We start from the raw sequence: 10,459 nt of genomic DNA, 5'->3' as shown, positions 1-10,459 counted from the left end.
AACCTTAGGAACGTTGGGAGTTCACAGGATTAGCTCATCGTGTGCCTTGGCTCAGTGCCGCTGTTTGAAAAGCATTTGAATGCCCTGGGACCAGCTCAGTGCCAGTGCAGATGCATCTCTGTCCCCCAGGGTGGCACCTGGTGACCGGCCTTCTACTGAACCAGCAGCTGCGCTGGACATTTCACAGCCCAGTCACCCCTGGGTGCAGTCCCAGTAAGGACAAGGGCAGTGGGGACACAGCCACAGTGTCCCCTTCGCTGCGGCCACCAGGGCCGTACAAGGGACTCGCCACCCTGGGAGATAGAGATGGAAAAACTTTTCCATCAGGAAGATGGTGCAGCCATGGAACGGTGCATCTGGGGAGGAGGTGGGTAGATTCTCTGCTCTTTAAGATTTTCCTTAAAGATTTATCTGGACAAAAGCCCAGCTGACCTGAACTAGTCTTGGACTAAGCAGGAGGTTGGACTGGAGACCTCCCGTAGCATCTTCCAACCATCACGTCTCTGATGTGAGGAAATAACGGGGCACTTTTCAGCCAGATCCAAGAGAAGTCACATTTTTCAGTAACACATTGCTGGGCTCTATGCTACTGCCAGGACAAGTTTGTGCCTCCACCCGCCTTCCTCTGTTCTACAGGAGCCAACACAGGAGAGGCCTCACACACCTCCAGCACAGGACTTCAGCTCCTCAGCACGGGGACACCACAGGTATTTTGGGGTCTGTGTTGTGAAAAAATGCTGAGGACAAGGCAGTAAATACAGCAGCGCCCTGCTGCTCCTGCGCTTCCAGTAACGGAGCTTCCTAATTCACAGCCAGAAGGTGAAAATACAGCTACACTATCCTGTCGTGGGCAAAGAGCAAATTTTTAGCTATGTCTGACTTTTCCAGCACTTCAACAATAAATCCTTTGATCCCCAGCGCTCCACTCCTACTCACCTTTGAATCCTGGTAGTTAAAAGAACTAGTTGTATTTTTTTAAATTATTTTTTATACCTGACTTTAAATTCTTGGAACAAAACTGTCCAAACTGTAAAAAGACTGAAGATCAGCCCTGAAACTGAGATCTTGTGTGAATTACTAGGAACAACCATCACTATACATACCTAAAGATGCTCCCGTCTCTGAATTATCTGTGGTTTCAAAACTTGAATGCTTTCAGTTTGTGTCCTTAAATATATATTTTACAATATCCTTATTTTCTCAGGAACCTCAGTTTTCAAATCAAAGTTTATTAAAATGTCAAAAATAGAACTTACAGTTTCACATATGAAATAAGAGGGCATACGTAGTACAGGCCTTTAGTAACAAAATAGGTGAATAATGCTGAACAAGCTCAAGCGGGTAGGTGACATCGCCGGCCGTTAACATACAATCTCAGGTTAAGAAAATCTAAAACCACTAATGCAAACATGCTCATACATTTCTAGCGAAGGGGGAACAGGTCGATGGAGCGTGACGGACGTTGGGAGAGCCAACTGGTGCATCTCAGGATCCACGGACTGGAGGAAACGCGAGATGAACCAAAACGTTTATGGAGTTAAAGTGTTCTTGTCTTTTTAAAGCCTCATAAATCTGAAAAGACCTGAAAAGCACATTTCAAGGGCCCATCTGGGAACCTGACGTTGTTGCTAAAAGATCAAAGAGCAGCCGGGCAAAGGCTCCTGCTGAAGTCCTTGGTGTGTTGGATTTGCCCGGGTTTGTTGCTCAGGTCCGGGGTGAGTCTCTTGTTCTCACATCAGTAACTCCCCGATGTCCAGCGATCGCCAGAAAGGAACGTAGGAAAGATTTAACACTCTGAAATCCTTAATTGCCCTTTCTGTTAAAAATTAAATATTTGATTCATCTGAATATTCGAGAAAGACGACATAAATACAAAAGCATGTACAGAATAAAAAAAAAAATATATACTGAATTTCTTAACCATACCGCTCAATCAGCTACTATATAGTGACTAATTATTTCTCATTCTAGCTTACCAGCTTATCTGTGAGATCCCATTCCTCCTACCCAGCCCGTACCTCAGAGAACTGGGAAAGCTCACGGATGTTTTGGGAGGTGGCCAAAGTCCTTCCCCGGCTTCTTTTTGCTCCTCGTGCTTTTTCCAGTTACTCGGCAGCACGAGGCGCATCTGGATGTCACCATTTGCTGTGCGATGGAGTCCTGAATATCCATCACCCTGCAAAGGAGCCCTCTGCGCCGTTCAGAGTGAAGGGAGAGGAACTAATTGCTTTAACTCTTCAAAGTTATCCCCAGCAAATCTGGGTAGCCAGAGCTTTGGGGAAATTTCTTATCATTAGATTTCTCCATCTTTGTACAACTACATGATGATTCCTGGCGATTAAATCAAATGGACAGCACTGGATTACTCCTAAAACAAGTTTAACACAAAATACAAACTGCAGTTCAGTTCAATACATTAATAATAGTAAAAAAAAAAAATAAATCACCACAGTTATTTAAAACCACAAGGCCAACAAAATCATCTGCCAGCAGCCAGGCCCTTGTGTCGGCTACACCACTTAAAAAGAGTCAAAGTTCCTGCTAGTGACTCTCTACTAGTAACAAAAATGTATGAAATCCCGGTAAAACGAGCCAAGACTACCACGAAATGAGAAGTTATTCCAGTACAGGCAGGTAACGCGGGGCAGGGCAGGGCCGACAGCATACGCTTGTGCTACATATCAAAGCTACTTTTAGAAAGTTTTAGAAAAAAAGTAAAACCAAGAAGCCATGTGCACCTCTACGGCCGAATGTTCGTTAGTGTCCACGGGAACGGCGTCATTAAGCAATTTTCAGATCTGACGGGGGAATTCGCTTTCATCTGAACAATCAACTGCGCGACGCAGAAGGAAACTCAGCCCAAAGGTCCCCCGGGCCGCAGCCCGTCCCCAACCTCCCGCTTGTCATCGGCGCAGGGCTCAGCGCCTTCCGGTTCGCTTCATAAAGGAACCTGGGAAACCATAACGCTTGTCTGAATTAGTGAGAAAGCGAACAACGGGAGGAGAGGAAATTCATACTTAGTGGAGATAATCTAAATTTTCTCTAACGGTGCTGCTCGACCCGCTTACATTTTCCATTCGAAATAGTTTTACCTACAGGACGATGAGGTGAGATTATCCACAGTTTTTATGTATCATCTCAATCCTCTTTTTCAAAAGGCATCTACTAATAACAGTTGGCAATTCATTATTCTGTCTCAAGTAGAAGACATAAATCCGATTGATAGAGAAAATCCAGGTCCAATTCTTAGTCTGGCTGAGGAGGCGGTTTTGTGTGCAAACCTGGTATTAAAGTTGGGGTTTATTCCAGGTCAGGCCAGGTCCTGCTCACACCGACACAGGAATTTAAGATTTCGATTTTGCTGCTAATGCACAAGGCACCACAGAGTCCAGTGTCCTCCACTGGTATGTAGATAAACAGTTTGTCCATTAAAATAAGCAAATGTGACTTAAAGAAACTGGGGGAGGAAACTCGGGCCATTTCACATGGCAGGTTTGATTCCCTGTCTCACTAAAACAGCAAGTCAAATCCTTCCACAAAAGTCGGGATCAATTTTTGTTTGCAACCGCGTTAGAAACCTCTATCTGACAGTATGAGCCAAATCAACCCACAACGACAGACCTACTGTTGAAGTGGGTAGGAAATCCTGTTTTATACAGATGATCTTATTGCACAAGTCCGTGCAACCAGAGATTTAACTAAAATCGGACACGTTGCAAAAACTAAACTAAAATTTAACAAATCCTAGAAAAGCTGCAGCGCTGGGATCCCAGCCATGGGAAACCTCCCGGCAAAATGCTGCCAGGGGCCATTCCAAAGTGCCCGTATCATTCAGGAGCACAAACCACCACCAGAAGTCTTCCCTCAGAATTTAAATTTCACACACAAAATGACATGTCTCGTTTCGGGAAGAAAAGCAGCTCGTGTGATCGCATTTTGTATATGAAAAAAGAAAAAAGATTTCCATAGGAAACTGATTATCTCCTCTCCCCTTTCTAATATTTTGGCACAAACACACTGATATTCAATACAGGTGTAAAGAAACAGATAACTGGATAGCACTGACAAAGTTATGAGACTTATTTGGCAAATTTGAACCATGAAAACAAGTGCTAGGGGATTTTTCCAGTTGTGGGAGTTGTTTGCCATGACAGCTGCTGCAGGGAAAAAATAATATTAAACAGGCTGGAGCATGTCTATTGAAAATGAACATTTTATAATACAAGCAAATACAAAACTCTCCCAATTTCTCCAGGCAACACACCCCCACATCTCAGAGCATTTTCACCAGCTGAAATCAGGTGTAAGCAGCGGGGTTTGTGTCGGAGATGTGCTGGTTCAGGCGCGCTCCGACCTGTCGATGTCAAACAGCATGTTCTGCAAAGGGCAGCAGGGCCTGCTCGCTCCAGCACCAGACCTGGCCACGGAGTTCACCGAGCGGCAGATGCCACTCGACAGGCTGAGAAAATAAAACACAAACTTTCTGTAGTTAATGCAAATAGACCGCGTGACAGCGGAGGTTTAACTCATCCGGGCAGAGCTCCCCATGCAACAAATGTCTGTTTGCGAGCGGCAAAGCTCGCTGCAGCAACAGCAGAAGGAGCTTTAAGTTGGGCCTTTTGCTTCATGCTGATCCAGTCTGAGAACGTGAGCTGCATCCCGGAAGACTCTGCCTCCTCCTTTGTAGCCCAGCAGGGGAAATTCATTCCTTTTGGGAACATTTCTGGGTGAATTAGTTCTTGTGTGCTTTAAATGCTTCCTTTTCCCGCCGCTGCTGCAATCCGGCGAGGAGCAGGTGGATGGAGACGGGGACGCATGAGCAACGTCATCCCAACGTATCTGTCTTTCCAGCGATGCCGTGTGACGTGAGCCCGGAGTTGTGGGAGGCAAATGTGAAGTTTACCCCGAGTGTCCGTGTGTCCTGTGTCCTCCCAGCGGCCACACAGCCCGACACGCTGAAACCGAGCCCAGGTGTTGCATCACGATAAACTTCAGCTTCAAATTCTAACTGCAATGGCCCGTAGCATCGTAACCAAAGTGCTGACAGTTTCAGTGGAAGTGGGTTAAAGGGATATTTAGTTTTAAAAAAAAAAAAAAGCAAAGGAAAACCCACCTTTTTCTTTCTGTTTGGCAGATTTTTTTTTTCTCATCACTTCGATAATGGGGAATTTGTTTGCTATGCACTTTGCATTTTGCTAAGGGTTAAGCCAATTCCATTTTCCAGAGTCTCTGTTCCCCCCACCCGCCCCAGGAGCCGTTTCCTTAGGAGACGCTGGAACAACGAATACTCGGGGAGCCCATCTGCGTCAGGACCTTGTCCAGCCACTGCAGGGGACCGTTGAGATGCAGCTCGATCCAGCAGGGAGTGCTGGTCACCGTCTGCCGCCTGCGGCAAAGAGGGGTTGGGGCGCAGAAAAAGAAAAAATAACGTAAATGTGACTTACAAACCTTTACAAATTAGAAAAGGTTTTACAGCTACCGGAGCATTCTTTCCTGCTTAGACAACAGTCTTGCATGTGGGGCCAAAGAAATGTCTCCTCTATAACGCGCTTTTGGCCTGTGCTGCCAACTTCTGTTAAAACCCCGACCTTTTCTCTCTACTTTTCTTATGATCCCAGAGGAGCAGCTCGCTGTGTAACCCCTTTACTACTCAGATTCCTGGAAACGGGCAGCATCTGATTCCCTCAAGAGAAAGGATGGTGTTTACCTAAGCAAAACTCTTCAGTTTTATTTTGCAGACTTTGCCTCTCCTCATTAGATAGCAACGCAGTTTACTGAATGCGTTAAATTTCTCTAAGTATGGGGCACTCCGACAGATTTGCATCTGATCAGCTGCCTCAGAAGAAGCAGAGATGCTGCAGCATTTAAAAAGTTGCAGAAAAGCAGAAACATGGTATTAAAACCAGGTGTTTTAAAATCCCTCGCACGTTGGTGGCCGTGGCCAGAGAGAAGGGGGGATGTCTGGCTGTGTCAGCACACACCATGCTGTTACTTTTGCTTGCCACAAAGCTCATGCCCCCTCTCCAGGCCGCCTTTCTGTCATTGTCCCCAAGGCCAGAGCCCACAGAACGTCTCCAGATGGTAAATCAGGAGATGAGGAGGAAAGGAAGGGCAAAGAGAGGCCAGGGCGCAGGGCCAGGGGCTGTCCCTGCTCTGCCGAGGGACAGCACAACTCTGGTTGCAGGCGGAGAGGCAGGGACAGCTGCTGTGGAGGAGGGGGATTACTGAGAGAAACGGCCTGGAAACAGCCTTGTTTTACACCCTCATTTCCTACAGAATCTGTCCTTGGAATCTGTTTGTAGGAGGGAGAAGCCAAAGTCTGTGGGGAGAAACGGCTGCTGAGCAGGGCACGGGACCCATCCGAAGGGTCCGGTCCCTCTGCTCCGGGATGCACCCAGTGCCACCGCTGCCCTTCCCGGTCTGGCCCTGCAAGGCTTTGGCCGAGGGCTGTAACCTCGTCTGTTCATTAATCCGTATCGCTCATCCTTTGAACTGAGAACGGCAGCAGGTCCCACCCATCCCAGAGCCAGCGGGGCCGGCGATGCCCCAAGCGTGGGTGGATGGGCAGGTTTGTCCTACACAGCAATTCACGGTAAGGGTTTGGCATTCAGGGGTGTCCTGGGAGCTGTTTGGGCAGCAGCAATGCAGGCCAGGGACAGTAGAGCACCAGCCTTGCTCTGTCAGCTTCACTGAAGCATCCAAACCTCTCAGGTCCCAGAAAAAAGTAAAGTCTGCTTTAACTTCACACAGAGCGTTCCTCTTTGCTGCCCAAAACCAGCGTAAGCTGAGCAGTCCAACTGTCCCAGCGACACGGCACAGAAAGCCAACGTTTGTGGAGCTGCCGTGCTGCTCTCTGCTAATCTATCACAAGAACCTTCGTTCTGCCTTCCAGCCGACCCAGCACATTCCGCAAGGCAAACCCTCCAAGCTCTCCGTGACTCCAGCTCGCTCCAGCGGGCTCTCGCTGGCCAGAGGAGAAACCTCCATGTCACAGGCTGCTTGTTAAATTGCCTTCTCCCCCGCTCCCTCCTCCAAATCCCCGCCACACCAGAGCACCAAACACCCCGCTCAGATGGCTCAAAGGGCAGAAATCACTGGAACGGTGCTCTGGATGCAGCTCCCGCTGTAACATTTTTATATATCAATCAGTTCAACAAATAACCGTGCCCTGACAAAGGCAATCTGACGTGTTATAGTATTTTGTGGCAAGGAAATGAAGGAGCAGGAGAGCAGCTTCGGTGCAGTCAGCACGAGCGTAGGGTTTCACTGACTGCGATACTCTAATGAGATCGTGGACTTTGTAAGTCACGCTCATCTGGATTTCGTTTCGAGCCGTGGCTGCGAGCCAGGGCTGAAACGCTCTGGCCCGGGTGCAGGGCGATTTCAAAACAAAATGGACTCCAAACATCTGGAGAAATGAAGAAAGTGGGGGAGCACCGCACAGGGCCCGGGCTGCAGCTGATCCGTGGCATCAGCAGAGCCTCCTGCCCCCAGGTTTTCAAATAAGGCCACAGATTTCGAGGGTACAACGTCAGGATTTCAAAAATCACATTTGGCTTAAATCCTTGCCAGCTTTCTCTCTCATAAAATGACATTTGTTTTCCTACTACTTACAGGCATTTGCTTGGTAACGCGGTGGAGCGACAGCAGCACGAGCTTTGGGGTTCTGTGTTCCTCACATTGTGCCCGTGTTGTCAGAATAACCACATCATCACTCCCAAACACCAGACCCTGCTACATCTCCTTTTTTATCTTCAATATTCACTGGGAAAAAATAGTCACCCTGCTTCTCCGATTGCCACTGCTCACATTTAAGCAACTGCCCTCTGACACACACTGAGGAAAGGATAAGGAAATTTAACTATAATTTTGCAGCAACTCTCACAATTCTTCCAAACGCAAATTTTCAAGCCGACCTGCTTTTATTTTAATCTAATTAGTTTCTGATAAAAGAAGAATCAAACCCTATCCATATCTATTAGGGAGCACTCACACCGATCCTGTCCTGATAACAGGGTAGTCACAAAACACTCAAACTATCAAATATGCATCTAATTTTAAGAAAAAGAAAAAAAATCTAATAGTTCCTACACAGGCCATCTGGATTGATCTGCTGTGCTTCAGGTAAAGCTCTTAGTTCACACAACACTGACCAAATGCACACGGTCATCCAGGTGCATCACAAGATGTGTGTTTTATACAGGTAGGATGGGAAAAACAAGAGGTGGGATGAACACAACCGCTATAACCCACCTGCATCGCCGGAGAGACACTCTGTGAATCCCCCCGTTTAAAAGCTGAGGAAAAAGCTGTGAAATACAGGAGAGGCAATGGCAAGAGCAAGCGTATGGCCAAGTTCCTGACCTGTATTCTGCTCCCCATCCCTTGACGAAGCTCATCCGAATCGTGCACATCCTGGTCAGCTGGTACACGGCTTCGAAGCCCTGATTCACCGACTGCGCCAGCAGAGCCGCGAACTCCTGGTTGTTAAAAATCTTCAGGTTACATCCTGTGGAAAAAGAACGTGACAAGATGTGACACAAGAACAAGGTGCTAGCTGAACCAGATTAAGAAATCCATTTCCCTCTGAGGATGGAAAGAAACTTGGTGCTGCCTTCCCATATCCCCAGGTCACGGGATACTATACACAGGTGGTTTAAATACAGCATTTCAGAAAAAAGGAATCAAGGCTGCCACATTTCGACAGATCATACACTGAAACGGAAATTAAACATGTTACAGGACAGAGAATGGCGAATGTTGGTGCCCACGCAGCAGGTTGTGATCTATGAGACCTCATGGGAGCCTCATCTGGAACCTTCTATCTCATCTGGAAACTTCTTCTACCTCCTTTACTATCATGTCCATTATTTTGAGATTTAAAAGCCTAACTATGACCATAACGCTGAACAACAGCAACTGCTGCGGGGTCTGGAATCCACGGGCTAAAAACGGGAACTCACTGGTGCTGGGTTTACGTGGTGCCCGTCAGCAGAAGTCATGGAGAAGTTCTGAAGTGAAACCTCTCTGGCAAGCCAGAAACCAGATATCAGGGCTAAAAAGGCTGGTTAGCAGAGCTGCTGCTTCTATATTTGCCTCTTAAATGTAACTATATCATGTTTTCCTTTAAAACTGGTGTGCCCCCTATTTTTTTTTTAGTCCCAGCTAAAAGGCTGAGGACAATTTATTCAACAGTTTTTAGGTTCTGAAGGTGAAATATAACAACATCCTTCAGAGTTTTAATAAATTAATACAAACAGAACTCTTAAAAAAAGTGTTGCTATGCTTAATTTCTCCCAGACAACCAGAAATGAGTTAAACTCCGCAACTTGGCACACAACTAATGCTCATGACATATGGGCCAAGCCTGAAAAACAACCAATTTGGACTGTGATTAATTGTATTTTTTTCTAAAAATCACTTCTGAGCCTACTCTCTTGGGCTGGACTCATACCGTCATCTGGGTTTGGGTCGAACTGCATCGAGCAAAGCGTAACCACATGCGACAGCTCAGCAGCTGCAGAAAAAACGACCCATTTTTGTGCCCACAGCAGAACCCAGCCCAAGGGTTCGAGGGGCAACTGTGTCAGGAATCCTGCAGCCTACGGGGGAAAATAAAAAGGGTCAGAGCATCGGAGTGAGCCAGGGGAAGAGCTGTGGGGCAAGGGAAGCAAAAAAACTTGATCAGGATCAGATTTCCAGGCTGTTCCGGCTTCAGGGCTGGATGGGAACTGGTCTGTCCGTGGCTGTGACTGGGAGGAGCGGGTACGACACGATCTTGTCAACAAGGGAATGAAGAAACTGCTTCAAACCCAGCGGAGATTTGAAGATGAGTCTGAGAAGGCGGCCAAAGGCTGTGGCAAAAGTGGGGAGAGCTGGAGGCCAAAAAATGTGCCTGAGATGAATCTACAGCGGAAGTGTGGGTTGTTTGTGTCTTCAGATGTTGACTCCAGCCGGGGTGGACTCTTCTGATGTGGCTGGAGAATTAAGTCATGTTTGCAACACTGGCAGCTGCTTCCCAAGCATCTGAGAAAGAAAACCCATTGAGATGGGCCAGGGCTTGCAGCGTATGGATCTCTTCTCAAAAGACAGACAATCTTTATTAAAATATTTCTAAACAAATAAGTTCATTTTATAAATATATACATATTCTTTCAACTGTTAAAAAATAGCTTTTGTAAGGTTAACTAAACAGCTAACTTCCTTTTTGAATGGCATCCTTCCATCCTAGCTCCTGCATGTATCTAACAAAAAAGTGTTTTCTTCCTAGACAGATGCAATACATTCTCTTGGAATATCTCAGCATACTTTAGACACACATTTGCTGTAACCAGAACAACAAGGTGCCTGCAAACGCGATTACCCTAGAATAAAACTAATTCACAAAGCGAGGGGAGTTTTATTACAGAACACAAAAAAGTAACAATTGAAATGTATTATGGGTGAATCTAAATTAAGA

The 10,459-nt window shown here is 46.6% G+C and overlaps 1 protein-coding gene across 1 annotated transcript in view; it reads right to left on the bottom strand.

Moving 5' to 3' along the window:
• Positions 1–1,209: 1,209 nt before the first annotated feature.
• Positions 1,210–10,459, bottom strand: part of SMAD3 (SMAD family member 3) — a 75,229-nt gene continuing 65,979 nt past the window's right edge. Inside the window, exons 8-9 of the mRNA XM_082061509.1 lie at positions 8,365–8,509; positions 1,210–5,386 (exon numbers count right to left, since the gene is read on the bottom strand). Coding sequence (XP_081917635.1) covers positions 5,263–5,386; positions 8,365–8,509 — 269 coding nt within the window. The 3' untranslated portion in view covers positions 1,210–5,262. The remainder of the gene's footprint in view (positions 5,387–8,364; positions 8,510–10,459) is intronic.

The sequence above is a fragment of the Streptopelia decaocto genome, assembly GCF_964273445.1.
Source record: "Streptopelia decaocto genome assembly, chromosome: 9".
NCBI lineage: Eukaryota > Metazoa > Chordata > Aves > Columbiformes > Columbidae > Streptopelia > Streptopelia decaocto.
This window is presented reverse-complemented; position numbering and strand designations above follow the sequence as displayed.